The sequence below is a fragment of the Aspergillus costaricaensis genome (assembly GCF_003184835.1).
Source record: "Aspergillus costaricaensis CBS 115574 unplaced genomic scaffold BO79scaffold_3, whole genome shotgun sequence".
NCBI classification, from domain to species: Eukaryota; Fungi; Ascomycota; class Eurotiomycetes; order Eurotiales; family Aspergillaceae; genus Aspergillus; species Aspergillus costaricensis.
Genome location: NW_020291803.1, coordinates 939,807 through 965,401, shown reverse-complemented (window position 1 = coordinate 965,401; position 25,595 = coordinate 939,807). Strand labels below are relative to the sequence as shown.

General features: G+C 50.2%; 10 protein-coding genes across 10 annotated transcripts; 6 read left to right on the top strand and 4 right to left on the bottom strand.

Annotated features, from left to right (window-relative positions):
- Positions 1 to 213: 213 nt before the first annotated feature.
- Positions 214 to 1,209, top strand: BO79DRAFT_137286 (uncharacterized protein; the record flags this gene model as incomplete). The annotated part of the gene is made up of 1 exon (XM_025678113.1): positions 214 to 1,209. One exon carries the CDS (start codon positions 214 to 216, stop codon positions 1,207 to 1,209), a length of 996 nt encoding a protein of 331 aa, XP_025544053.1.
- A 1,287-nt stretch (positions 1,210 to 2,496) lies between these two features.
- On the top strand, positions 2,497 to 5,050 carry BO79DRAFT_206953 (serine/threonine-protein kinase). The gene is made up of 5 exons (XM_025682080.1): positions 2,497 to 3,000; positions 3,386 to 3,437; positions 3,509 to 3,716; positions 3,769 to 3,925; positions 3,996 to 5,050. The coding sequence occupies exons 1-5, from the start codon at positions 2,994 to 2,996 to the stop codon at positions 4,796 to 4,798; spliced, it is 1,227 nt and encodes a 408-aa protein (XP_025544052.1). The 5' UTR covers positions 2,497 to 2,993; the 3' UTR covers positions 4,799 to 5,050.
- A 253-nt stretch (positions 5,051 to 5,303) lies between these two features.
- On the top strand, positions 5,304 to 6,564 carry BO79DRAFT_206952 (ubiquitin-conjugating enzyme E2). The gene is made up of 5 exons (XM_025682079.1): positions 5,304 to 5,469; positions 5,530 to 5,622; positions 5,694 to 5,705; positions 5,809 to 5,959; positions 6,049 to 6,564. The coding sequence occupies exons 2-5, from the start codon at positions 5,596 to 5,598 to the stop codon at positions 6,330 to 6,332; spliced, it is 474 nt and encodes a 157-aa protein (XP_025544051.1). The 5' UTR covers positions 5,304 to 5,469; positions 5,530 to 5,595; the 3' UTR covers positions 6,333 to 6,564.
- A 201-nt stretch (positions 6,565 to 6,765) lies between these two features.
- On the bottom strand, positions 6,766 to 8,838 carry BO79DRAFT_165822 (NADH-quinone oxidoreductase subunit D). Its single transcript, XM_025679275.1, has 3 exons — positions 8,056 to 8,838; positions 7,268 to 7,988; positions 6,766 to 7,207 (listed from the first exon to the last, which is right to left on the bottom strand). The coding sequence occupies exons 1-3, from the start codon at positions 8,725 to 8,727 to the stop codon at positions 7,170 to 7,172; spliced, it is 1,431 nt and encodes a 476-aa protein (XP_025544050.1). The 5' UTR covers positions 8,728 to 8,838; the 3' UTR covers positions 6,766 to 7,169.
- Positions 8,839 to 9,109: 271 nt separating this feature from the next.
- On the top strand, positions 9,110 to 10,650 carry BO79DRAFT_165820 (DNA-directed RNA polymerase core subunit RPC40). Its single transcript, XM_025679274.1, has 3 exons — positions 9,110 to 9,202; positions 9,274 to 9,378; positions 9,476 to 10,650. The coding sequence occupies exons 1-3, from the start codon at positions 9,158 to 9,160 to the stop codon at positions 10,445 to 10,447; spliced, it is 1,122 nt and encodes a 373-aa protein (XP_025544049.1). The 5' UTR covers positions 9,110 to 9,157; the 3' UTR covers positions 10,448 to 10,650.
- An 8-nt stretch (positions 10,651 to 10,658) lies between these two features.
- Positions 10,659 to 12,462, bottom strand: BO79DRAFT_284703 (NEDD8-activating protein UBA3). The gene is made up of 6 exons (XM_025688277.1): positions 12,210 to 12,462; positions 12,060 to 12,161; positions 12,004 to 12,009; positions 11,861 to 11,940; positions 11,516 to 11,812; positions 10,659 to 11,460 (listed from the first exon to the last, which is right to left on the bottom strand). The coding sequence occupies exons 1-6, from the start codon at positions 12,236 to 12,238 to the stop codon at positions 10,709 to 10,711; spliced, it is 1,266 nt and encodes a 421-aa protein (XP_025544048.1). The 5' UTR covers positions 12,239 to 12,462; the 3' UTR covers positions 10,659 to 10,708.
- Positions 12,463 to 12,609: 147 nt separating this feature from the next.
- Positions 12,610 to 15,905, top strand: BO79DRAFT_187566 (telomere length regulation TEL2 family protein; the record flags this gene model as incomplete). The annotated part of the gene is made up of 5 exons (XM_025680548.1): positions 12,610 to 13,489; positions 13,545 to 13,694; positions 14,083 to 14,620; positions 14,671 to 15,387; positions 15,443 to 15,905. The coding sequence occupies exons 1-5, from the start codon at positions 12,622 to 12,624 to the stop codon at positions 15,903 to 15,905; spliced, it is 2,736 nt and encodes a 911-aa protein (XP_025544047.1). The 5' UTR covers positions 12,610 to 12,621.
- A 1,165-nt stretch (positions 15,906 to 17,070) lies between these two features.
- Positions 17,071 to 18,765, bottom strand: BO79DRAFT_235062 (uncharacterized protein; the record flags this gene model as incomplete). The annotated part of the gene is made up of 3 exons (XM_025684448.1): positions 17,071 to 18,265; positions 18,313 to 18,579; positions 18,652 to 18,765. The coding sequence occupies 3 exons, from the start codon at positions 18,763 to 18,765 to the stop codon at positions 17,123 to 17,125; spliced, it is 1,524 nt and encodes a 507-aa protein (XP_025544046.1). The 3' UTR covers positions 17,071 to 17,122.
- A 507-nt stretch (positions 18,766 to 19,272) lies between these two features.
- On the bottom strand, positions 19,273 to 21,668 carry BO79DRAFT_206947 (Sec1 family protein). Its single transcript, XM_025682078.1, has 3 exons — positions 21,332 to 21,668; positions 20,855 to 21,066; positions 19,273 to 20,798 (listed from the first exon to the last, which is right to left on the bottom strand). The coding sequence occupies exons 1-3, from the start codon at positions 21,531 to 21,533 to the stop codon at positions 19,302 to 19,304; spliced, it is 1,911 nt and encodes a 636-aa protein (XP_025544045.1). The 5' UTR covers positions 21,534 to 21,668; the 3' UTR covers positions 19,273 to 19,301.
- A 438-nt stretch (positions 21,669 to 22,106) lies between these two features.
- On the top strand, positions 22,107 to 23,752 carry BO79DRAFT_165805 (putative plasma membrane SNARE protein (Sec9)). Its single transcript, XM_025679273.1, has 2 exons — positions 22,107 to 23,449; positions 23,505 to 23,752. Exons 1-2 carry the CDS (start codon positions 22,247 to 22,249, stop codon positions 23,562 to 23,564), a joined length of 1,263 nt encoding a protein of 420 aa, XP_025544044.1. The 5' UTR covers positions 22,107 to 22,246; the 3' UTR covers positions 23,565 to 23,752.
- Positions 23,753 to 25,595: the final 1,843 nt, after the last annotated feature.

The following is a 25,595-nucleotide window of genomic DNA, read 5'->3' as shown; positions in this document are numbered from 1 at the left end:
GCCCATGCAGCAGAACATTTGTCTCTAACGGAGCAGCCGGTACAGTCAAAACTATTCTATCCTATCCTATCTCTATTCCTTAATTATTTCCTAACTACGAGACTATATATTACTTTGAAATGGCTAAGAGATCATGTGCTAACAAGATTCCCCAAATGATCGGATGGTGTTTGTGTGGGTGTATAGATATACAAAACTTATCTCACATTTTACATGGCTGTTTCATATGAAGGAATGGGTCTTGCGGCCCATCAGTTCTCCGGTCAGAAATTGCCTCTTTTGCAGGCTGCTGTGGAGTGGTTTGGGATTTGTGGGGGTGTTTTGGAGGAGGTTCGGGGAGGTTGGGATGATGGCAGTGGGGTGCTGATGTGTGAGGAAGATGATGATGATCCGTTTGTGGAGTACCATCGTCCTGATCATGATTATGATGGGGAAGATGGTAGAAAATGGGATGACGAAGAGGAAGAGATGCTGTTCTCGGGTGAGAGTGACAACAGCTTCAATTATACCAACACCACTATCTCGACGTATAGTGAGGCATCGTTATTCGATGAAGGTGGAGAGGGAATTGAGGATGGGGATGAACGTGGTCTTGTTCCTTCGCCGTTGAAGGTGCGGAAGGTGTCTGGGGAGTTGGTTGGAGGTAGTAGCTCTCTGCAGGGTTCCGAGGGTGAGGACCATACTATGGGTGCGGCGAAGGCAGGAGTTGGGGTTTCGTTACCATTGCCGTTGAGGATTGCTGCTCCTACTACTTCTGCGCCTATCTATACAGGTCCCAAAAAGGAAGTTGGTTTACGAACCTGGCAATCAGTCAAGACACCAGGTTACAAAGGCGAACTACAGACTAACACGACAATCGATTTCCTCCGTCAGCAGGTCACTTCAAGCATCACCACGTTGCATAGAATGATCACGGACGTGGCTGAGATGCAGTATGCACGGCGCATGTCCAAGGGAATGCGACGCTCTGGATCCTTTTGGAGCTTTAGTCCGGTCAAAGAGAAGCAGGTTTCTGGCTGCGATGACATTGGAAAGGAAAGGTCTTCGTTTGGGGTCAAGGAAAGTACAGAGCAACGAATTGCTAGACTGCGAAGGGATGGATGGCAGACAGTGGGAATTCGAGGACAGAAAAGTGGATGGAAGGGGGAGGGGTATTATCGGGAGTATTGTGAGCGAGTGTTGGATGAATTGTATTTGGGAAGATCTTGAGATTGATACATGATGACCATGATGGTTTAGGAGGTATTTGGTGTTAGTTATGGTTTATGATAGGATGTTTGTTAGTGTCATTAGTATACCCATTATGGTAATACAGGTGCTTGCTCAATGAATTGGTTGAGCCTTCTACAAAATCAAGTCGCAAGTCAGACAGCCTAATCAAGCCCACGTAGTAAGTAATCAAGGAAACTAGCTACCTGGAATTTCCACGGGGCTAGCCCAGCAAACCTGCATTCAGCCCGAGTGGAGAAGGACAGGAATCATCCGAAGAGAGCAGGCCGTCAGTCAGCCTGTCAGGGCTAAACGGTGATCCAATGAACCGGCGTCAATCCGGCTAAGCATCCCAGATGAGATTTTAGGCTACATCTCCGCGCCAATCCTTTAAAGGGGGCCAAAAACTTAACAAAAAAAATAGTTTAGTATCAGAAACTTGGCGGACATAGCCCCTTTTTTTATACTGTGACCAATATGTCTCAGTTCGAAGACTCGGAGTGAAAACAAAACAGTTAAAGCGAATACGACATTCTTAATTATGTTTTTGTTCAAGATGAGACCTTTTCTTCTGGAGTGTGGCTGGTGCCCAAGGCACAAAGTCCCAAAATAATTAGCTCCAGGGACTGACTGTTCGGCAATGTTTCAGCCTGGAGGAGAAAGGCGTGTGTCAGCATTGGCCCGCTGGCCGATTTCAGATTTGGGGGCCCCGTTTCACCCTAAGCCACTTTTTATTCTAGATTCCCTCATTTTTCAGGTCGAAAAAAACTCTACCAGAACATATCACTTGTATAAAACACCAGGCTGTGAAGTGAACAAAGTGTCAATACCAGACGGATATCCAGATCCGAATTACACTGCATTATGTAGTGATTGAACACACCAGACTTAACCAATTGTGACTGACTACGGGACTAACTTGCATCCATGGATCAGCCTAAGCCTACTAAAATGCGCTGCCTGGAGGAGCATCAGCCTTGCGTGGCCGCTCCATCACTCCGACCTCCACCATCCAATCCCTATAGATAGGATTTCCCTTCGAGATTGAGCCCCGCTGAGAAGAAACCCCCCCGTGGCTGTGCTGGGCAGCCATGGGATTAATGGGTTAAACTCTATCGCCGGGCCAGAACTTGACCTTTTTCTCGCTCTCTTTTTCCCCCCTCCTTGACCAGATTTAATCGCTCGGCTCGCTAGTATTATTATTTCCTTTCTTCTTCTCTTCTGGTCAGTTTCAGCTGTCTATCAACTGTTTAGCCTCCTTCCTTTCTTTCCTTTCCGACCGACAACAACAGCGCATTGCATTGCCTTGCTTTGCCTTGCCTGCCAGAGTCTTGCACGTGCAGCCATTACCATAAGCGATAAGCAGCGACTCCCCCGATCAGGTACCGTGTGTTTACCCAGTTACTTAGTCTTAGTCTTTTTTTTTCTTACCCCCTATCGGTGGATGGAGGGATTTACCCACCATCAATCAGCCTTCCCCCCTCCCACCCTCCACACGGACACTGTCGCTGCTCGTGTACGGAAGTTAATCCCACCAAATACTTACTTACTTCTTCCGTCTTCCTCCCCCAGATTTCTGTTTTTCAAACCTTCATCCTCGATTCCTCCAAACGCGACTTTCGCGATCTCGTCTCTTGAATCGCCCCGCTACCAACCTCCCTCACGTGCGGGGTTCCCATTCAGCTTCGCGCTCGCTGGTCTCGAGCCCACCGCACACTACTTACTACTCACGGATTAACCCCCTTCCCTAGGGCCTTCACTAAGGCCCTTCTACTCCAGTCACCATGAGTTGTAGGTCTTTACCTTTCCTTCGTTTCCCTTCTCTTGTTTTTCTTTCGTCGCCGATCAGCCATTCGTTCATTCCACGATGGCATACACTTTCATTAGCCCAGCTTGCCATTGACAGCCATTGATTGGTTTCTGTGCTATCGCGCCCGGAACGGCAGCCTCATGTCTTTCATGAGCCATGTCTTTGTCTCTGATTTCCACCATCACCTGGGGCCATTGCGTCCATGCAGGTGGCATTCTCATCCTGTTCTGGCTCTTCGGTTCGATCGTCCCATCACTACTTGCCCTGCTTGCACCCGTCCACCTCTCTGGTGGTTTTATTGAGCGGCTATACTGGTTCTCTCCATTTCTGCAACGTCCAAGCGCTAACCAATGGGTGATTTCACAGTCCATAATATGCTCAACAAGCTGTCGGGACAGCCCGAAAGCTACGAGAAAAAGTACGATAGGACCCTGCTCGCCTCCCCTTACATCTGCAGACATATAATAACCGCTGTGCAACCCGTTGCAGGTCCCACTACAAGTTCGGACGCACACTCGGCGCTGGTACGTACGGTATCGTTCGTGAGGCCGACAGCAGCAAGGGAAAGGTCGCCATCAAGATCATCCTGAAGAAGAATGTCCGGGGCAACGAACGCATGGTCTACGATGAACTAGAGATGCTTCAGGCTCTCGACCATCCCAACATTGTCCATTTCGTCGATTGGTTCGAATCGAAGGTCGGTTGCTTCAAGGATACTCTAGACGGTCCCCTGTCTAACGCTATGGCAGGATAAATTCTACATTGTCACACAGCTGGCCACTGGTGGTGAGCTGTTCGACCGGATCTGCGAGTACGGCAAGTTCACCGAAAAGGATGCCTCTCAGACCATTCGCCAGGTGCTGGGCGCCGTCCACTACCTGCACGAACGCAATATCGTTCACCGAGGTATGTCCTATATATCGTCAATTGTACACTTTCAAGGACTTGGACTAATCTTGGCATCCACTCTGACTAGACCTGAAACCCGAAAACCTTCTCTACCTTGGTCCCGACCCCCATTCCCCTCTGGTCCTCGCAGATTTCGGTATTGCCAAGATGCTGGATAGCCCGAGTGAGGTCCTGACCAGCATGGCGGGCTCCTTCGGCTACGCCGCCCCAGAGGTCATGCTCAAGCAGGGTCATGGCAAGGCCGTCGATATGTGGTCCCTCGGTGTGATCACCTACACCCTGCTTTGCGGTTACTCCCCCTTCCGCTCCGAGAACCTGTCCGACTTGATTGAAGAGTGCCGAAGCGGAAAGATCATCTTCCACGAGCGCTACTGGCGCGATGTTTCCCAGGACGCCAAGGACTTCATCCTCACCCTGTTGCAGCCCGATCCTTCCAAGCGTGTCACATCCGATGAGGCCTTGAAGCACACCTGGTTGACCGGTGAATCGGCCAGCGACCGCGACTTGCTGCCCGAGATCCGTGCCTACATTGCCCGCTCTCGTCTCCGCCGAGGCATCGAGATCATCAAGCTGGCGAACCGCATTGAGGCGCTCAAGATGCAGGAGGATGATGAGGACATCCCCAGCCCGGTGGAAATGGCAGAGAAGGCTTCTGGCACGACGCCCTTCCCTCAACTCTCGCCCAATGGCAAGTCGGATTCCGCGCCAGCGGAGGGCGAGGCGACCGGCACGAAGAAGCGCAGTCTGAGCAAGATTGCCCGCGGCGCCATCTTCCGTGAAGTTGTGCTCGCCAAGGTTCGTGAGGTGAAGGAGAACGAGGAGCGCGAGAAGGTTGAGCGTGAAGCTCGTGAGCGGACCACCCATGCATGAGGCCTGATCGGATGGCGTTGATAGAGACTTGCTTTCTGCTGCTGCACCGGTTCCATTCTTGTTGGGTCACGGACCATCACTGAACTGTTTTCTGTGAATAACTTTCGATGATTCCCCGTCCATATACTGATCTGGCGTATTCTTTTTGCTGTTTCTTGGGTTGCTGAACGAGATGGGACTTTAATGGAGGCTTCGGTTTACGGAGATAATATTCCTTTCTGTGATCTGAATTCATATTCGGCTTGACATGACCTTCCAACTATACGCCGCATGTAGATGACTCGCATCGAAGTAATTGCCTCCCAATAATGATGAACCAAGTAGAAACAACTCTAATCATGACCAAATCAGATGCCGGAATATCACGTGGGGGATGTCCCCAGCGTGATCGGTCCGGACCAATCAGGTGATGGGGTGCGGCCCCGTCAGCCACCGCCAGCAGATGATCGCCCGGAGATACCCTCGCGGCCCTCTTTAAGTAACTTCCTGTCCCCTCTCTTTCATGTTCCCCTCCTCGGTCTCTCTTCACTCAGGTTCTTTTCTCGGGCATTCACTACTACTATATCCCTTAGCACTGTTACACTTCAGTCTATCACTGCGCCCGCCCCGTCCAACAACTCATCCGCCGTCTCGTCGATCGCCCCGCCCTAAGTTGTAGACGTCATACATCTGTGCGCCTCCACGATCTGACAATTCCTTCCCGACAAGGCTGGCCGACTAATACCCACCAGATCTTCCCTGAGCAATCTCCAATAAACCGACTGTCACTTCTGTCTCGAAGAGGCGCTCTGCCCACCATGTTTGCCGGCAAGCGCCTGAGCAAGGTAAGTCATCATGCCACCTACCACCCCGCTCATCATCTCGACCATTGCAACTAACACAAATCTACATACAGGAGCTCCTAAAGGTAATCCATTCCTGCAGCATTCACCCTACCAGACCGATCACAGCCACTATCTACACTCCAATGGCGCCACTCCCTCACAAATCAACTAACACCCCCATCACAGATGAAAGATCACCTTCCCCCCGGAATCACAATCGTCAAGTCCGAAAACCTCGAGGAATGGCAAATGGACATCAAAGTCCTCGACTCCAACCCGCTCTACCAGAACGAGACCTACCGTCTCAAATTCACCTTTAGCAATAAGTACCCAATCGGTATTGTTACCACCCCACAATTACAATTTTCTCCCACATTCCCTCAAATCATGAACAATTCTAACGCATTAGTTTTGAAACTGTAATAGAACCCCCCGAAGTCCAATTCATCGAATGCCCACCCACCTCCGACCACCCCCGTCCCATCCCCATCCACCCACACATCTACAGCAACGGCATAATATGTCTCGATCTGCTCAGCTCAGCAGGCTGGTCACCCGTACAGACGGTCGAGAGCGTCTGCATGAGTATTCAGAGCATGTTGACCGCTAATTCGCGCAATGAGCGACCTCCCGGTGATAGTGACTTTGTGTCGTATAATCGGAGGAGACCTAGGGATATCAATTTCCATTATGATGATGATAATGTATAATGTTTTGGGGGTTCAGTAATTTCTGAAATCGGTGGTGGTGGTGATGGTTGCATTGATATTGGCGCGTGATTATGATCTTCCATTCTCATCTCACATCATATTCAAGTTTCCCTTTTTGATTCACTATTTGATTCACTATTTGCTTGCTTGATTCCTATCAAGGCGAAGAAGGAGTTTAACTGGATTTCGACTGGAGCGTTGGTATTATGCATGAAATGCATTTACGTGTGGGGTTTTTTTTTTTTCTTGTTTACTCTTTCTTTCTTTACACAGTTACATCTCCTGTCTTATATATTACAATATACATACATATACATATTTCGCTACACACACTCTCTTCGGTACACAGACAACTGAAAATTGACCCTATGGTTACATCTAAAATTTTCACGTTTACTTCCCATAAACTACTACTTCTACTACTGTACCAAATCCAAAATCATACTCGATGTTTTGAGTCACTATACACAGGGTTTATGGAAGAGAGAACAAGGAGGAAAGAAAAAAAAGGGGGAGGACAGACACAGTCGACGGAAGCAACATCAGCGACACAGATACAAAGGAAAAAGTTCAACGCCATAAAGCAAAGTAACAAGCAAAAGGACATTGGTACAGCAGGTTGAACCTGGTTTTTGGGGAGATCGCCATAGCCCAAAGGTGGACCTGTTACACAAACTCGCACACAAGCCGAATGTGATGGTAATAGTAGAGACAATTAATCTTTCTCTTGGTATATCTGCAACTTCTAATCGAGATTTTGGCACCAATAAATCAGGGTCATGTGTCTTTGAGCTGTTATACAGGTCTTCGTTGGAGATCAGACGGTCCTATCCTTTTCTACCGGTCAACCTCACCGAACACAAGATCCATCGTTCCTAAAAATAAATGTGTTAGTTTGTTGTTAATATGGTCGAGGCGGTTTGGGTATAGCTTACCGATAATAGCGACAGCATCGGCCAGAAGGTGGCCACGAGACACTTGGTCGAAACCACCCAAGTGAGCAAATCCAGGAGCACGGATCTTGCAGCGGTAGGGTCTCTCGCTACCGTCACTGACCAGGAACACACCCATCTCACCCTTGGGAGCCTCAATGGCGGAGTAGGTCTCACCCGGGGGAACGGCGTAACCCTTGGTGAACAGAAGGAAGTGGTGGATCAGAGCCTCCATGTTCTCCTTCATGGCCGCACGGGGAGGGGGGGAGATCTTGTAGTCCTCAACACGGACGGGACCAGCGGGCATCTGGTTCAGGCACTGGTGGATGATGCGCAGGGACTGGCGGAATTCCTCCATACGGCAGAGGTAACGGTCGTAGCAGTCACCGTTGACACCGACGGGCACGTCGAACTCAACCTGGTCGTAGGCATCATAGGGCTGGGACTTACGGATATCCCAGGGGACACCGGAACCACGCAGCATGACACCGGTGAAACTCATGTTGAGAGCATCGGCAGCCTTGACAACACCAACACCCTGGGTTCTGGCCTTCCAGATACGGTTATCCGTGAGCAGTTCCTCGGTCTCGTCAATGCGGTCACCGAACTGAGTAGCCCACTGGTAGATATCGTCGAGGAGACCAAGGGGCAGATCTTGGGACACACCACCAGGGCGGACGTAGGCAGCGTGGAGACGGGCACCGGAGACACGCTCGTAGAATTCCTAAATTCAAGGGCTCATGTCAGTCATTGCGGCTAGCACACAGCTCAGTATGCCAGAAAACACCTACCATGAGCTTCTCACGTTCCTCGAAACCCCACAGGAAAGGTGTCAGAGCACCAACATCCATCGCGTGGGAAAGGACGGACATGAGGTGGTTCAGAATGCGTGTCATCTCACCGAACAGTGTCCGGATGTACTTGGCTCTTTCGGGGATCTCAACGTTCAGCAGCTTCTCAACAGCCAGGGAGAAGCACTGCTCGTTGGTCATCATGGAGACGTAATCCAATCGGTCGAAGTATGGCAGGGCTTGCATGTAGGACTTGTATTCGATCAACTTCTCGGTACCACGGTGAAGCAGACCGACGTGAGGATCGGCGCGGACGATCTCTTCACCATTGAGCTCCAGAATCAAACGCAACACACCGTGAGCGGCAGGGTGCTGAGGACCGAAGTTGACGGTGTAATGGCGGATCTTGCGGCCGGCTCCAGAGTCCTCGGACTCGAGGGCGGCGCCCACATCAGCCTCCGAAGGGCCCTCCTTGTTGGCCAGAGATGTGAAGGTCGGGTCGGCCGGGATGAGGCGGGTGGCCTGGTAGCTGGTGGGTTCTGCGTACCGGCGAGGCAGCGACGTCGAAATCGTCCGGGATCTGGGGATAGCAGTGTTTCTGGAGAAGCTCGAGGGGCGGAGGCAGAGCCTTTTGGGCGCGCTGCCCGCCAGGCGAGTGAAGGAAGCAGCCATTCGGGAGAGCGGGGAGTGAGGATGAGGGTGAAGCGAGGCGGAGAGCCCTCAATCCAGACGCAATTGGGTTGGAAGGAGGGGGAATTGGCGGGGATTGGAAGCGATGCGGACTGACGCTTGCTCCTCGTTGGATGAGGTTGCGCTTTCCAGGCAAGATACAATTTGGGCAGTCACGTGAGAGGAGCTTATGGTCATCAGCCCGTCTCTGGTTGGTCTGCCGTTAGCCACTTAAAACTCCCGCTCCTAGTGCCGATTTCCTTTAAACTGCTGGGTGTGTTATAATCACCGGTCTCTCCGCCTTTGCGGCCTGCAGAATTTCGAGAAAATACTGCCGCTTCCGCCAAAGAACTTTTCGCAGTTGCTCCCTCCACTTCGTCTGTCCCTCTTCCTCCTCCAAATTTCCCCGCGGCTTCTAAGTCCATCATTCATCATGGCGCCTCTCGTTCCCTCGCAGGAGGAGCTTGATCGCAGAAGGGTATGTTCCGTCTTCCGACCGTGATCTCTTGTCCCTACTTCGTCCATCATACTGACTGCATTGACTTCCAGATCGTCGACATCAACCCAGAGACCGTCTCCAACATCCCCTCCACAGATTTCCCTGGCCATTGGCCCGGCGAGTCGCACGAATGGTCCCTCGAAAAGTTCAAGAATGTACGTTGGTAGTACTCAAGTGTTCGCGCTCACAATGCCACTTCTCCACACAAGTCCCATCAGCTTTGCGCTCACACGTCCTTTTTTTCGCGAACAGGATCTCAAGATCGACTTCCACCGCAACGAGCGTTTCGAATCCTCCTTCTCTCTCATCGGAGTCGACGCCTCCATTGCCAATGCCTTCCGTCGTATTCTCATGGCCGAGGTGCCCAGCATCGCCATTGAATACGTTTTCGTCCACAACAACACCTCTGTCATCCAGGATGAGGTTCTCGCACAACGTCTGGGTCTGATTCCCCTCAAGGGTTCCGTGGAGGGCATCAACTGGATGCGCTGGTTCAAGAAGCCCACCGACGACGATCCCAATGGCAGCAACCCCGCCGACTACAACACCATCGTCTTGCGCTTGGACGTCGAATGTACCAAGAACCCCAACGCGGACCCGGAGGAAGATGATCCCCGCAAGCTCTACAAGAATGCGCACGTCTACGCCAAAGATATCACATTCCACCCCGTCGGTCGCCAGGAACAATTCTTTGCTGGCGATGACGCAATCCAGCCCGTCAACCCGGACATCCTGGTCGCCAAGCTCCGTCCTGGTCAGTCGATCGAGATGGAACTTCACTGTATCAAGGGTATCGGTGCCGACCATGCCAAGTTCTCCCCTGTCGCCACGGCCACCTACCGTCTACTCCCCGACATCAAGATCCTTCGCCCCATCATTGGAGACGATGCCAAGAAATTCGTCAAGTGCTTCCCCAGCGGTGTTATTGGCCTCGAGAAGGTCACTCGTGAGGAAGCCAAGCAGAAGGAGAGCGGATATGAGGGCCACGAGGGCGAATTGAAGGCAGTTGTTGTGGATCCTTTCAAGGATACTGTCAGCAGAGAGTGTCTGAGACACGAGGAGTTCCAGGGCAAGGTCAAGCTCGGTCGCGTCCGCGACCACTTCATCTTCAACATCGAGAGTGTTGGCCAGTTCGAAAGTGATACCCTCTTCCTGGAGAGTGTCAAGGTCTTGAAGCTCAAATGCGCAAGATGGAAGCGTGGCTTGACGGACCTTATGCGCTAAGTCAAAGCCATTTGACTCAGCCTTCCGTGAAAAATGATTCAAAGCTATATAATGCATTGGCCTGGCGTTGGATTGTCTTGTTGATTTTGTACATTTACGAAAAGTTGGTGACAACCTTCTTTACACTTGTTGGGAGTCTGGACTGGGATCTTTTTGTGATAGAAAAAGCAGATTTGACTTCCTAGGTCTTGAACATGATCATCAGAGCATCAGCGATTCTTCGTAACGTGTAGTTGCCGGTCCATCACAGCGGCCCTTCGTCTATTGAAACGCCAGTCGGAAGCGGAAATCGATGATATACGCCGGGTCACTGACTGCAATTTCCTGGCCGTCCTCAATCAAGTCCTTCAGCTTAAGCTTCAAATTAGCGCGAGTCTGTTCCTCCAATTGCGGCGGGAACCGTTGGTAGAGTGTCTTCTCCTCCGTCCTCATACTGGGCTTCTTCAGCTGAGCCTCAGGCCGTTCTCCAAGGGTCTCGATGAATTCCTCAAGCGTCATATTCGGGTTCACGGTCAATTTGCGTGCCAGATTTCCGCACACCGGGCAGTCTGGCTTCTTCTCCGCCTCAAATGTGTACGTGTACACGCCCTCTTCTCCTGCATACATCATATAGTTCTCAAGATACGGGTTGCACGATGTGGCAATCTTCAATGCCTCGGAGGTAGTTGCGGCTGCGATCACAGCATTGGTTGAGGCAATAGCCGGGATGATGTTCTTGACTACTCCCTGAGTCATCTGGAACGTGACGCCGGAGATATTGAACTGCTTCGCCCGCTCCAGAGCAGCATTGTAGACCCAGCCAATGTGCTCCATGTCGTCACTATCGAATGCATCATCTTTGCGCTGTTCCTGCCAGGCAATCTGATGAGCCCATTCGATGCAGTGTTGAGGCTGGCGCGGAATGGTTGCGATGGTACAAAGAGGAACAGCCGGTCGCGGCGCGTGCATGTCAAGCTGACACTCGATACAAGAGGAAAGCGTGGGCAAAATCACACGCGCTTGTCCCTTGAATCCTGTTATCGGTCAGTTGCGCTTTATTCTGCAGTCGGCGTGAGTGAGCAAACATACCTTCTGTTCCACCATCGATAAGTGGCTTCAGACTTTCTGGATCCTCGAAATCGACCATTCCGACCAGAGTCGAGTTAATCCATCGTCTGGCTTCAATGCTATCGAGACCGCAGACGATGATCTTGAATTGCATGTAGTAATCTTCGTCTTTGTCTTGGATCTTCCCTACATACGGTGTGATCTTTACCCCCTTGACTCGTCTTTCTACAAAGGCAGCAGCAACCTCAGCTTTGGGCTTGCCTATGTCTGACTGGCGAAATAGAAATTGTCTGTTCAGGTTGGAAATATCGATCGTATCTGCACATGTTGGTCATTTGCAGTGTTTACAAGTTAGGACAAACTTACCCATGTCAATGACGTGGATGTCTTTGAAGCCTGACAGAGCCAGGTTTTTGAGAATCTCACATCCTAGGCCTCCAGCGCCTCTGTAAGCAGTTCTTGGTTATTATCCATGTAATTCCAAGGGAGTAAGAATCGCCTTGACTTACATGACCCTGTAGTACTGTTAGCGAGCACAAGATTATCAACACGACCAGACACGTACAGAATTTTGGATGACTCTAAAGCACTTATCGTCTCTGATCCAGGGACCCAATCTTCATCGCTGAAGGGTCCAGACTTAGTGAGGACGCTGTATAGATGCTTCCTAGGTGATATGAGCAGCTGCGGCTATGGAGTGAAGAATTCATCTCACCATCGCTGAGGCGAACTTGTAGCAGCCATTTTCCAATTATGTTGTCTAGGGTAGCCAGGTCGCTAATTATTTGCGTCTACTCAAGCTCTTGTTGCATAAGCATGTGATCTCTTGCCTCTGAGCCGCACTTATTGTGAGCTCCTGCGCCAGCTTAGATAATCTGGCGTCCAAGGTATAAGCAGAATAATAGCTCCACAGCCAAGAGCTACGTTGCTAAAAATTCCGAGTTATCAGATTGTAGACAGCGTGGAGGTGATGATGGGATGATGAGGATGGTGAGTCTCGAATGGTCGTTAGATCGATACAAGCACCGCCCCACGTGACCCCTCCGCGCCATACAATTTCCTCCAACTTCCAGAACTTGGTCCTCCTTTCCTCGCAACTATTACGAAGATAATGCCACATTTGTAAAATGCATGGTTTACTTACGGCCGTTAAGACGGTCAAGCACAACCAGCAGCCCAACTTGTCGGCTGCTGCCGAGGGAATATATTCAGCCACCACATCTAACGGCTCTGAGCACCGGTCCAAAGCCGATCTCCCCGGGGACCCAACATCCTCAGATCATATCTTGGCCGTCTTGAAGGCAAACCCCGACGAGCACGATCTTGCTCAAGTTCTAGCCATACTAGATCCATCAAATAAGACAGCAAGTCCAAACGGTTTTGATATCCGCGTTCCGCGCCCAGTAACAGCGCAAATTCTCAATGCTCTGGTTAACATTACAATCCCGGATCATTGGGAGGCTCTTGGGCCACAATCACAGAATTCAAAGTCTGGTAATACAAAGCTGCGAGCTGCTCTTCTGAGATGTCTGAGCAGTGTTGCGGGTATCAGTTGCTTGGTGACCCAGCTCCGTTCTCTCATAGCTGCGTCCCGTTCATCGGCTGAGCAGGCGAAATCATCCGGTCATAAACTACAGATTAGAGATACACTTGCGGTTATTTCCGCGTTGCTGGAGCCGAGCGACTTTGCATTTCGCCTATACGCTGACATGGATGATCTGTACAGCAATGCGACACAGAAGCAAGTGGCTTGGAGGGAGTTGCTCTCGGTGCTTGCTGCCAGTAAAGTATTGTCTACAGCGGCAGAAGCGCTGACTCTGGTCTCTGAGCTTGACGGGATTTCTACAATCTCTTGGATCGGGGAAGGCTCGAAATACGCTACCTGGCTAGGTTCGAATATCTGCTATATGGCATCGAAGACAGCTCTCAGTGATGAAGAGGCTTGGAAATCCGTGGCTCTTTTGACTGGGAGGTCGCTAAGCTTGGGCTATACAGGTATTTGATGAGAAAGCCCTTTACTGATAGGCTTGGTAGGCTAAGCATGATACAGATCAGGTTGTCAAAGAGATCTATACCGGACTTCTTGTTCAGCGACCACTTTCCGAACAGTACAGCTCGCTTTTTGACCGTCTCCGGCCAACGGAACAACTAGCATTGCTCGAAGCTGTCTTTCGGGATCTTGAGAAAAAGCAGTTCTCAGGTGAAATCCCTGGTGACAGTGCCAGCAACACCTCGGGACAAGTGGTCAGTAGCGTGGCAGCTCTCTGCTCAATTGCCGTGTCAAAACGGTCACATCTGCAAGGTCAGATCATCGATTGGCTGTCAAAAGGCCAAGGCGGTTCGATCCATTCGCTTGGGTTGCGCCGTGCTCTAGTGGCTGCATTAGCACAGGAAGAAGGTAGGAGTAAGCCCTCTTGACAATGTTTTTCTAGCTGACATGGATCACATTAGACTCGATCAATACCCTTCTTAGTAAAAGTCTAGATCAATCAGGTGACAAGTTCTACATTCAGCACGCTCCTATTAGGTGTCAAGAAGGTACTGTATCAATGTGTTCTGTATAGCAGAAAGGCACTAACATATATCAGCCAATGCCCAAGTTGTTCTTCTCGCTGCGGGCTACCTCCAGCGGCTTGATGCTGCAGCAATGATGTTTATTGGACGCACCGGACTCTTTCTGAATACCGTCTCAAACCGCCTAGCAGCGTCTTCGCCGAGAGCTCGCTTTCTCGGTATGCTGATTGGAACTACCATTTCGCAGCTCATCGAGCAGCAAGGTAAAGGGATGAGGTTCGATCTCGAGGAGATGGAGAGCGATGAGGCACATTGGTATTTGGACCTTGCCAAAGTACACGATGCTGTTGGGTCTATTGAATCCGTTGATTCGCTCAGAGGACCAGCGACAAAACCGACAGAAAAGCCTACCAAGATAAGGACCTCTGCGACTGATACGCCCAAGAAAGACACTAGAAGAGCAAAGATTGTTGCTATAGAAGAGATTAATGACTCGGATCAAGAGGATGAAGAAGATGAGGATCTCATCCCATATGAGAAGCCCGATGAAGATCCCTCAGATTCCGATGATGACCCAACCTTGGTCCAACGCAACAAACCTACCGCACCAGTGTATGTGACAAAACGAAAAGTAACTTATATGGCCACTAACCATGAGTTAGGTATATCCGCGACCTCATAACCTACCTACGTGACACAGAGAAAGTAGAGCGCTACGAACTGGCTGTTTCCACCGCCCCTTCCCTAATCCGACGCAAGACTGGCTTTGGAACAGAGCTTGCTGAGAATATAGAAGAACTGGCACTCGTTGTCGTGGGCTTACAGGAGCATGGGAAGATCCCCAGATTCCAGGAAATCCAACTTCAAAGTATGATCGCACTGATCGTATCTCAACCTCTCAAGATGGGCCATTGGTTCTCGGCCATATTCTTCGATGGGGACCTATCTCAACCACAGCGCTCTACGATCCTTACAGCTCTAGGCTTGAGTGCTCGCGAACTCGGCGGAAATGGCGAAGCAGACGCTAAAGCACTAGGTCTTCCACGCGTATCCGACGCTTCGTTCCCGTCCAAAAAGCTCCCTGGTAACCTCGAAGCTCTGTATCAGCCTGAGGCCGAATCGCCAATCGCAAACCTAACCAAGCAATTATCACGCGCCTCACTCGAACCACTAGCCGCCGATGCCTCAGATTCCCTGTCTGGGCCCAACGCACTCAAGGTCCGCACATTCTCCTCCCGAATGGAAGTCGAAAAGAAACGTCAGCAACGCGAAGCACAGCGACAGAAGTCCACCGCAAAGGATCTATACAGAGTCCTTGCAGATGGGTTCTTCTACCCTCTGAAGGGTCGTTTCGAAATGATGATCATGCAATTTTCATCGTATGTTCTTCTTCCTCCCCAAATATTTCACAAGCCATCATTACTAACAAACCAGTTCCACCGCTCCCTCCTACAACCCGTTCTATGCTCCCCATCTCCTCAGTCTCTTCATTCAAACACTCACACTCATCCTCTCAACAATGGGCCCTCACACACCCCATCTCGCAGCCGTCACACACGAAACATTGACATTTATGCTCTCGCTCCACGCTCGCCCCATATCAGACGATCCCGGCATCTCGTCCTCCCTTCTATCCCTCTTCCTCGCAGCTGTAGACTTGAACGTTGCCTCCGGGACATCCGGAGAAGAGCGCCTGGTCACTGAATTCGCCACGCAAGTCATGGAGCTGCGCGAATGGGTAGGAGAGATATTTGACAGAACGCCACCGGTTCAAGATACAAGCGATCCGCGAGAACAGGTGCGGACATTAGCTGCAGGTGTCATGGTGAAACTGGGAGAGGTGATAGAGCGATACCAGGGACGGCTGATGGGTGTGAATTCCGGATTCAGGTACTAGTTGTTAATTAAACAATCCCAATAAAGTCTATAACAACCTCAACACGATATACCCAACCTCATGCCAAAATGCACCAACCGTCATGTATGATCCTCTAGAAAAGGCGTCGTCTCTCTCATTCAGTAGTGGTGGTGGTGATGGTGACGGTGGTGATATCTATAGGTATCCTTCCCACTTCCCTGTTGCTGCCTGCGAACGCTCCTATCACAGGTTGGTGACAACGGTACAACGCGCTGATAGTGAAACGTCTGGATTGTGTTCATGCTTTTGTAATTTCCATGTATAATGCATTATCCGATACGTTTGGGCTGTCTACGCAGAAGAGTAGTACCAGGCTCGACGATCTCCGATCCTGCTGGAGCAAGCGCAGATGGTTGGTGATTTCTGTTGAAGGGGCGCATATTTCAACATATATGAATAGTAGATTTTAATAGATAGTACTGGAATCATAGTAATTACAGCGGTGCCAAAAACACTAAGTAAGTCTAGGCCCGTTCCTCACAGGATATCAATGGGGCGGGGCGGGGCGTGCGTGGGACAAGTGATGGTGTGTAGGGAGAGGGGTAATTGCATCTACCTAGTTTAGTAAGTCTGCTACGTGGACGTTGTGATGTGGTTGACATAAATGAGTGCTTGCTCTTCTAGAATCTAGACTTAACAGGTAGTCGGTGCTGGCTCGTTAGAGACGTATTTTGAAGGAGGACATTGTCGGTCCTCTTCTCGTTTTGCTTTGCTTGTAGAGGTGTCAAACGTGGTGGCTTTAGTCATATTGGTCCGGTCCTATTAGGTATGCGAAGTTTCTCTATTTTAGGGGCATGTGTTCTGGATGGAGTTGCAAGTGGCTTGGGAAGTTGCAAGACCATGTCTATTATGCTAAAGTCTCCTTTTTAAAGGAATCTCGCAGAAGTGGAACCGTGAGGGTCAGTTTGGGAGAAGCCTCCAGGATACGGAAGAGCTCTCAAAGCACGAGATGGCCGACGAACGTGCCTCACAGGACGCAGCAGAGCGCGAGGCTCGCAATGCTGTCACTCTCGGGCTGAGTGACCAGAAGACGATGCAACAGTTGTCATCGTCTGGGAAGAGCGCCCAGGATCGCCGGAGAAACGCGACACGTCGGCGTGCTCAGAATGAAAGTGCTGGCAGTCAAGCGGCGACTCAAGGAGACACGGGGCAGAGCGGGAGTCAAAACCAAGCATGACAACGATCAGGTCGATAGTCTAACTTGCAGAAGGTGACTCTGGGTTAGATGGTGCTTCTTGGGCGACTGAAAAGGCATCACGAAGATGACCTTCATATATCTCTTTCTCCTTCAGCTTGCCGTCAAGGAAAGTTTGTATGTCCGGGGTCCAATATGGCGACACAGTCCGTTCAAACTCCACCATCCCAGCATCATCTAGTTTCGAGTATCTTGGTTGTATGTGATCTAGGAAGATATTGTATAAACCTTTGGGGGTTTCGAGTGCGTGAAAGTACCAGAAACTTCCAGTTGCCCAGCCTCGCCTCATGATACTCGCGAGACCCAAAATTTTCTTTCCCGCTTGAGAGCGAGTCTGTTCTTCCTGGTCAAAGACTTCCATGAATTCGGCATGAATCTCATTGAAAGCATCAAGATGTTCTCCTTCGTATAACTGATCCACCCCGCGACTTGTGAGCCAATAGGGCGGATGGAGCATCTCAATCGGTCGTGAGCATGTCCACTCTAGGTCAACGAGTGACTTGATGTTCCAGTCACTGTCGACAAAGAGGTTACTTTGGTGTAGATCCGTCAAGGTCATGATAAACGGCCCACGTCGATGTTTGCGACAGGAGAAATGTGGCAGCAGAGCACGCATTATGGTCAGAGTTGACAGCTGCGCTTCACCGTCGGCCTTGTCTCGTATCGAATTTGGGACATGGCGTAACCGACTGTCATGATAGGACAGCAGGTCCATATAGTAACTATCGCTTGTCGAATACACGAGGTCTCTGTCCATGTTTGTGGGGACGAACTCGTTTTCTAGATGATGAAGACGAAGTGTTAAAGGGCGATTGGTGAGCTTTACAACCCCTTGGTTATCGATTGTCAGAGATCCTATTCGGTCGAAAGGAAACTGGGCTAATGATAGTATAATCTGACTCAACCCGCGGAAAAGGTTGGCTCTGCGTTTGCGGTCGTGGCGTAACCTATCCCAAGTCTCAGAAAGCATCACAGCATCAGAGCTTCCGACGTGGTCCAAAAGTAAATAACCCGTTTTCAGGCTGTAAGGGCAGTTTCCACTTGAGTAAGGTGGTCGAACTGGATACCCGAAAAGAGGCGATAGCACACGATGAAGGTACCATTTTAGGCGGCTGAAGATGGAGGTGTGCTGAATCGCGGTGAACTAGGCCAGGGTTAACTTGGCTCTCAAATCTTCAGCAACTCACTTACACATGGGCCTTGTGCAAATGCGAAGCCCCACAATTGCGGTATGGGTATAGAAGGACAGTTCTGCCGAGTCCATATATAAGTTGCAGCCTCGCAGCGAAGCTTCTCGTCCGAATTCCCTGGTTGTTGACTCTCTCCCACTTTATAGGGCAGGGGAAACCTCATAAGGACCATTTTGGATGTTCTACCATCCTGCCCATCAATGACAACTGGGATGCACACGTTGAAGCTTCCAGAGATCCAGTCTTTGACTTCTTCGACACGGCATGTCTGTTTTTTATTTAGATTCATATGATACGACACAATAGATTCGATTACGGTGCGATGTTGATACAAGTATACATAGAAATCAACGCGCCGTTGTGGATATGATAGCTCTTGGAGGACATTGTCATCGTCGTCTAGAGCCGCAGAGAGACTGATTTGTCCGTGGAGTAGCGGCAGCGCACCCGGCATGCTGGCCGGTCGGGTGGTTTGAGGGATTACAGTGCAAATGAATGTCAATGTAGCCTCTCACAGCACAAAATAAATCAGGCTCGAGGATTTAAACACCCACTGTCTGGCCTAATGCCAAAGATGCAAGGGTTGGGAAGACTGCTAGGTGACTTAAGGGGATAGAGATAGATGGACAACGAGATAGAAGAAAGAAGTAAGGCCAATGTGCCAAGGCCGCTAGCCCCCTTCCGGGTGGAGTTTGTTCTGGCCTGAGGCCCTCAGCTCCGGTACCTAGGATACTTAGGAGGAACGACAAAGAACACTTGGGACACATTCTACAATGCGACAACTATGCACTGCTGCTAATGATCCACATCATTGCCACACCCCACGCTTAGAATGTTGAAGTTTCATAATTCCTGTTGGGCTTGTGGGACCCCACAGACATGAAATGGGCAGCGGTGCACCAACTCCTAAAGCATTACCTACAGACCCCAGGGAATCATACAGTGTGGGATTGATATCATCATTCGCTAACATTAAGTCTTTACTACCTTTCACTCCAACTTCGCAAAATTCCCCTTCTCGATCGCCGCATCCATCATCCGATCACCATTAATAAGGCTCGTCGTACAAATCACAATCTTCCGCCGGGGAGCTTCCTGCGCCGCAATAAACCTCAACGCCGCAATTTCTGTGAATGTAATTCCGCCCAAAAAGAAAACATAAACGGTCTTGATCGCATTATTCCCGCTGATTGTCTGCCGCGCCCTGATGGCCTTGTCGTCACCCTTCTGTACAATGCTAAACGTAGCTCCACGAGCACTCTTCACTACGTCCTCAAAACCCAGCCATCCTGGGGACGAGGCGCTTGCAGGGCTAGGTGTTGCAGCAGTGACAGGTCCGCCTCTGACAAGGGAAAGAATGTAAGGTTTCTGCAGAACACATTGAACAAGACGGATGCTGAGAGGGGCGAACCCGCTATAGACGTACGCAACGTCATTGGGGTCCTTTTCGCTGACCTCTTCAACGACCAGTCGGAGGTTCTTGCGGAGGTAGCCGTAGTTGGTCTTAGTGCCTGTCTGGGCGCCAGCGGTAGGGAGGAGCATGGTGGTGGCGGAAGAACGAGGCTGAAGAAGTTCCATTTTTTCGAGAGCCCAGAAAGTAAGAAGGTGTTGATGGCCGTAGGCTTGGATGATTTGACGTTTGAAGTTTTCGAGGTCGCGGGGGCGGAGACCACCGGACATGCACGATTCAAGACAGAGCAGACGGAGAATGGTCTTCAGAGGAACATCGCGAGCAATTAGCTCCTCAACGGCGTCGTGATGGTATGTAGCGTCGGCGCCCGCGGCGTTGTTTTGTTGGACTTCGAGAATCTTGCGGAAGATATCTGAGCGAGTGGTTCTCATGATTTCTTCCGCAAGGTTGGTATGGACTCGGAGACTTTGATGTTCCAGCTGATAGGTGGGAAGTTTGTTGACGAACTCGCGAAGCTCGGAGGTAGTTTTGGCGGCATGTCGGCTTTCGTAGTCGCTTTCCAAACGGCGTGCAACCTTATTCAATATGTCACCTACAATAGCGAAGTTGGCGTCACGCAGCTGGCTGAAGAGTTGGTCGGAGGAGTCCAGTTGGACTTTCCGCTTTTGTCCTTGTTTTGAGGACTGCTGGGGTGCTTTAGAAGACTCCTGGGCCTGAGGCACTGCCGTAGGCCCGACGATAGAGGTGTCCACATCTGCTTGGTTATTCTTGATGCCCACTGTCTCATCGATCAATCCTTCGTAAGTCAATTGTGTCAGTAGCGCAGTCCCAAAGTCGACTTCGCGATCGATGATGATGAGGCTTTCCGTGCTTGCGCTAGGAAGAAGGCCTCTGGCAGAGACTCCAGCAAGACCCGAGCTTTCTTCAGCATCAAGCTCCTTTCTCATCCGCAGTAGGAGGTCTGCAAGGCGTCGGGCATGGTCACCCTTGCCAATGATACGAGGGAAATAGCCATGTCTTTGCTGGATATCCATGAGGGCTTTTGCGGAGTGGAAGATACATGCCGGATCCTTGTGCTGTGTGCCACTAGGTGTTAACAGTGTTTGGAACAGGAAGTTGTGCTCTTCCTTACCAGGTACAAGTCGCCAAAAGAGTCTTCTAGCTCCAGGGATAGCACATCTTGCTCCAAAGGGGCGAAGTACAGTGGGAATTCGGCAATATTCACATCGCCTATAATGCCGGCTTCTTCAAGGATGGAATTGCTTACAAGGGTCCGCCTCGGAACCCAGAATATGGAGAGTTCATGTTCAACATTGCCGTTGCGCTGAAGACGCTGAATCTGTTCTAGAGGAATGTTAGCTCATACTGATGGCATTCAATCGGGCGTGATTTGAAAGAAGGCCTTGAGATGAGCTGTATACAAATCTCTCTATGTTGGGATCTCTTGACTGACTACGTAGAGTGGAAGATAGATCTGCGTAATCTACTGTTTGTCCCGAAGAGATATAGAGGCATAGCTTCGCCAATGATCGCATGACGAGGCACAGGATAGAGAGGATTTACAATGGGAGAAGGCGACGGGGTGGTGATCCGGAAGAAATGGACATACCTGCCACGGCCCGCACCTGGCGTATCTTTTCCGCGTGGACTAGAAAGACGACGTTGCGCTGAGAGGAGTCCACGTTGCCATTCTCGAGCAGGAACACGCGATCTACACCGTATTCCTGGAGCAGCGAGAACTTGACGAACAGCCCGACTGGACCAGCCAGATCCTGACTGACGACAAGGTTTTTCTTACCACGTACCTGCATCACGAAATTCAGCCCATGCACAAAGGCGAGGAGGATTGCTGCTGCCTTGAGGGACACGTTGGAGGCTTACTCACGCCTTCAAGGAGAGTTAACAAATCCCTACGCGCCTTGTCCCTAAAAAAGTCTGCATCAGACCCTGGATACGGCGCCATGGCTGCGGTGAAGCATGCTCCGGCGATGTGATTGGGAGGGGGGGAAAGGGAAGATTGAAGGGAAGATGACGGAGGGAGGAGAGGAAAGGCGGAAGCAAAACGAAGGCAACCACCAACTCAAAGTGGGAAAGTTTGCACGTTTGCAGCCACTGGTTCGTGGCTGCGAAAAGGGTCCAGCCACCCCACTAGCCTTTTAGAGATTAGTGCGTGCACTGCCTGTCATATTGATGGTTCTGATACCGTCATTACTCTCACAACTACCCATTTTATCTTTCTAGAATGATGTATCAGAATTACCCTCCGCCTTGGGTCTCGACCCTCCATCCAATAATGCCTAAGGAGGCGTTTCCCTGACGGCTGCTGCTCCCCTGACCAACTGGAGTTATTATTATCGTTGGTTTCACATCTTTTGCGCTGGTCCCTCTCTGATCCCCTTTTCTACCTCCATCTGTCCTCTTCTCAGATTCTATCCTCTCGCTCACCGGATTAATCGCTACTAGCATATCCTTGACCTTCTCTCACCCTCACAGCCGACTACTAATCTCTTTCGCATTCCACGCCATGGGCCGATTCGGTTTCAAAAAGTCCGGGGACGACGAGGAGGATTCCGGCAACCGTCTGGCACTTTTCGGCTCCAGATCGAAGAGCAAGAGCCCTGCGCCGCCTGCCAACCCCTACGCTAAACCTATCCCGACCGATCCTTACACCAAGGCCAAGATGCAGGCGGGTGTGGCTCCTCTGCCTGCCGGAGAACAACCGCCCGCAGCTGGCCCCTCTGGTGCTCATAATATCCCCGGAGATAACAAGTATCAAGGGTATGCGCCGAATCGATATGGAAACCAAGGCGGTTATGGATCCGACCGCTTTGGTGGCGGGGGTGCTGCTGCCCCTGCCGCTTCTCGGTACGGCCCTGGCGGCTATGGAGGACTAGGTAGCGCCGATCCCAATGACCCCGCGGCTGCGGATGGCAACAGAGATGAGCTTTTTGGAGGGGCTCGGGATCGGGCACAACAACAACAGCAGCAGGCCGGCCCTCCCCCGCCTTACTCCGAGGGCGGAGCTGCCTATGGCGGAGGCAGCAACGAGTACAACACCTCCACTTACCAGGAGCGTCACCTTACTGCTGAGGAGGAAGAGGAGGAAGAAATTCAGACCATCAAGCAGGACATCCGGTTCATCAAGCAGGGTGACGTCGCCTCAACTCGCAATGCACTCCGTGTGGCTGCCCAGGCCGAAGAGACGGGTCGTGAGACACTTGCTCGTTTGGGTGCGCAGGGAGAGCGTATCCATGATGCCGAGAAGAGCTTGGATGTCGCTACAGTCGAGGGACGGATCGCGGAGGAGAAGGCAAAGGAGTTGAAGACACTCAACAAGAGCATGTTCGCTGTTCATGTGTCCAACCCTTTCACCAGCTCCCGGCGCCGGCGAGAGCGTGATGAGCGGATCTTGAACACGCACCGCGCAGAGCGGGAAACTCGCGAGGGTACCGAGAAGGAGGCTTTCAAGACCAACCAACGGATGGAGCGCACATTCAGGGACATTGACAAGGAGGCGGCCAAGCAGACCACACGCAACAGGACCAACATCACTGATCGTGCCAAGTACCAGTTCGAGGCGGACAGCGAGGATGAGGCGATGGAGAACGAGATCGAACAGAATCTGGATCTGCTTGGAGGAGCTGCGAGCCGTCTGAATGGCCTTGCTCGGGCGACAGGTCGCGAGCTGGACGAACAGAACCGTCATTTGGAGCGTATCACGGCCAAGGTAAGTCCTTTTGAGATCCTGTCACGAAGTCCAATCTCGACTGACTGCTTTGTAGAGCGACTTTGTCGACGACCAAATCGCCATGAACCGGGCCAAGCTGGACAGAATTCATTAGGCTTGCCCTTAGAACCATTACTGACCGCCTGGTGCCGTCGAATTTCTACTGTGCATATCACCACTTGCTACCATATCCTTGGCGTTTTGGGTATTATACTACATTATGCTTGCTATCGGCCTTTTGGCCATTGTGTTTCGCATACGGAGGAAGTAATAGTCGCGAATAGAGATGTCAACTCTTTTAAGTCATACCCAGGACTTTCCATATCGCTTAGACGTAATCTGGTGTGAATTCAGGTGTCTTCTGCATCCAATCCCGCAAATAATTGAAGGGGGAGGTACTTACTTCCTAGGGGCTCCGAAAACGCATAGCTTTCCAATTGTCAACTTCAAGCAATCCTACCGTACTACTACATATGTTTTCCGGCATCGATCAGCCCAGTCCAATGATGTTGTCCTCCTCGACCGGCCACACGCCTAATAGCCGAAGCACAAGCGCCCACTACATTTTCAAGACCAATATGACACTCATGCCATGCCATGCCATGCCATACAAAGTACACTCTACACAGCAAGTCAGCCGACCCATCCCGTCCCAAATCCGTAGGTAATCACTATGAAGCAAAACATAAGCAGCCAACAGATCCTGAAACGCCAAATATATTATATCATATTACACTCCTCTCCGCTCATTAGACAGACACAAAGTCTCATTATCAGTCCATGCCATCCCCACCCCCCACTCACACATACAGCAAGTAATCAAATCAGTAATTAAATCCGAATCTCACAAAAGTCACGGCTAAGGAAAATGAAATTCGGACAAAGAGAGAAGCTGACGTATACAACCCATGTACAAACAACCCGATCTAACTAGGAATGGTATGTCGACAGTAATCTAGTATGCCCCACTGCGCGTATGAGTAGTATGCTATGGCCTCGCGGAAACCGTTACTAATCTGCTACATAACAGTTGCATATTGGGCTGAAACACGGTGGGGACTGTGATCAAAGGAGGCAGATATGTTTTTATTTCCCATCATTAGTATTACTTTCACATATCTTCTTTTGGATATTGAGGGAATTTGATTTTTCTTCTTTTCCTGGTTATTTTTGTTTTGTTTCCGTGTGGAGTTGCCTTTTTAGCCGCGTGGAGATGGCATGATGTCATTTTCATTGTCTGTGGGTTGGAGCAGCTTTTCAGGTGCTCAATTATCATTTAATTCTTTATTTTTTGTTCAAATCATAATATTCAGAAAATGGGACCAAAAGAAAAAACCTTTAGGCTGGAAAGATTGTGACCGGTTATTACACGTTTGTGGTAAGTAATATGATGGTTGTAGGAGAGTATGAATGAAGTTGGAAGAGCTTCGGCTTTTGTTAGTGTGCTGCTATGCTATACACGCACCATACATTATATGCCGCATGTATCTAAGAATAAGAATACGATGCTGTGAGTGAGAGGTTTTCTGGAAATCTTCTGCAATACTCTATCTTGGAATGAATGAATTGGTTATCGGAGGGTACTAGTAGCCGTAGAATGTCCGTTGTGGTAGTTGATGTCCATTGATACGGTATATACCGTCTTGTTGGATTATGTATATTGAAGTGTATAGATTATAGAACAGTTTATCATTCTTAGCAAACACTGGTTTGAATACCATTGACATCAGTTGTAGCACGATTGATGGGGTAGGAAATGTGCAGTACTAGCAGTAGAAGTCGGAGTTCAGTAGAAACAAGCGGCTTAAAATATATTGTCATGGACTATCAGCCCAACGCAACACCCAGTGTTCTGTTCACATCATGATGTTCGGTTCACTTATACCAATCAAGTACTTTATGTAGTAACTTATAAAGTCTCAGTGCGAGCTCCATAGAAGAGCTATAACGCCATATCGAAATGTAGTATCTAATCCATTTGATTCGTTGTTGTGATAATCGGGAGGCAATGAGTAGAGCCCTGCGCTTCAATTCTTCATGGAACGAAGCTATAAATTCGATAAAGCACCAAAGATACCATATCTAGCCTCATTCAGGCTCGTTAACTTATCTAGAGCCGAAAGAAAAAAAAAATAATAAAGACCAA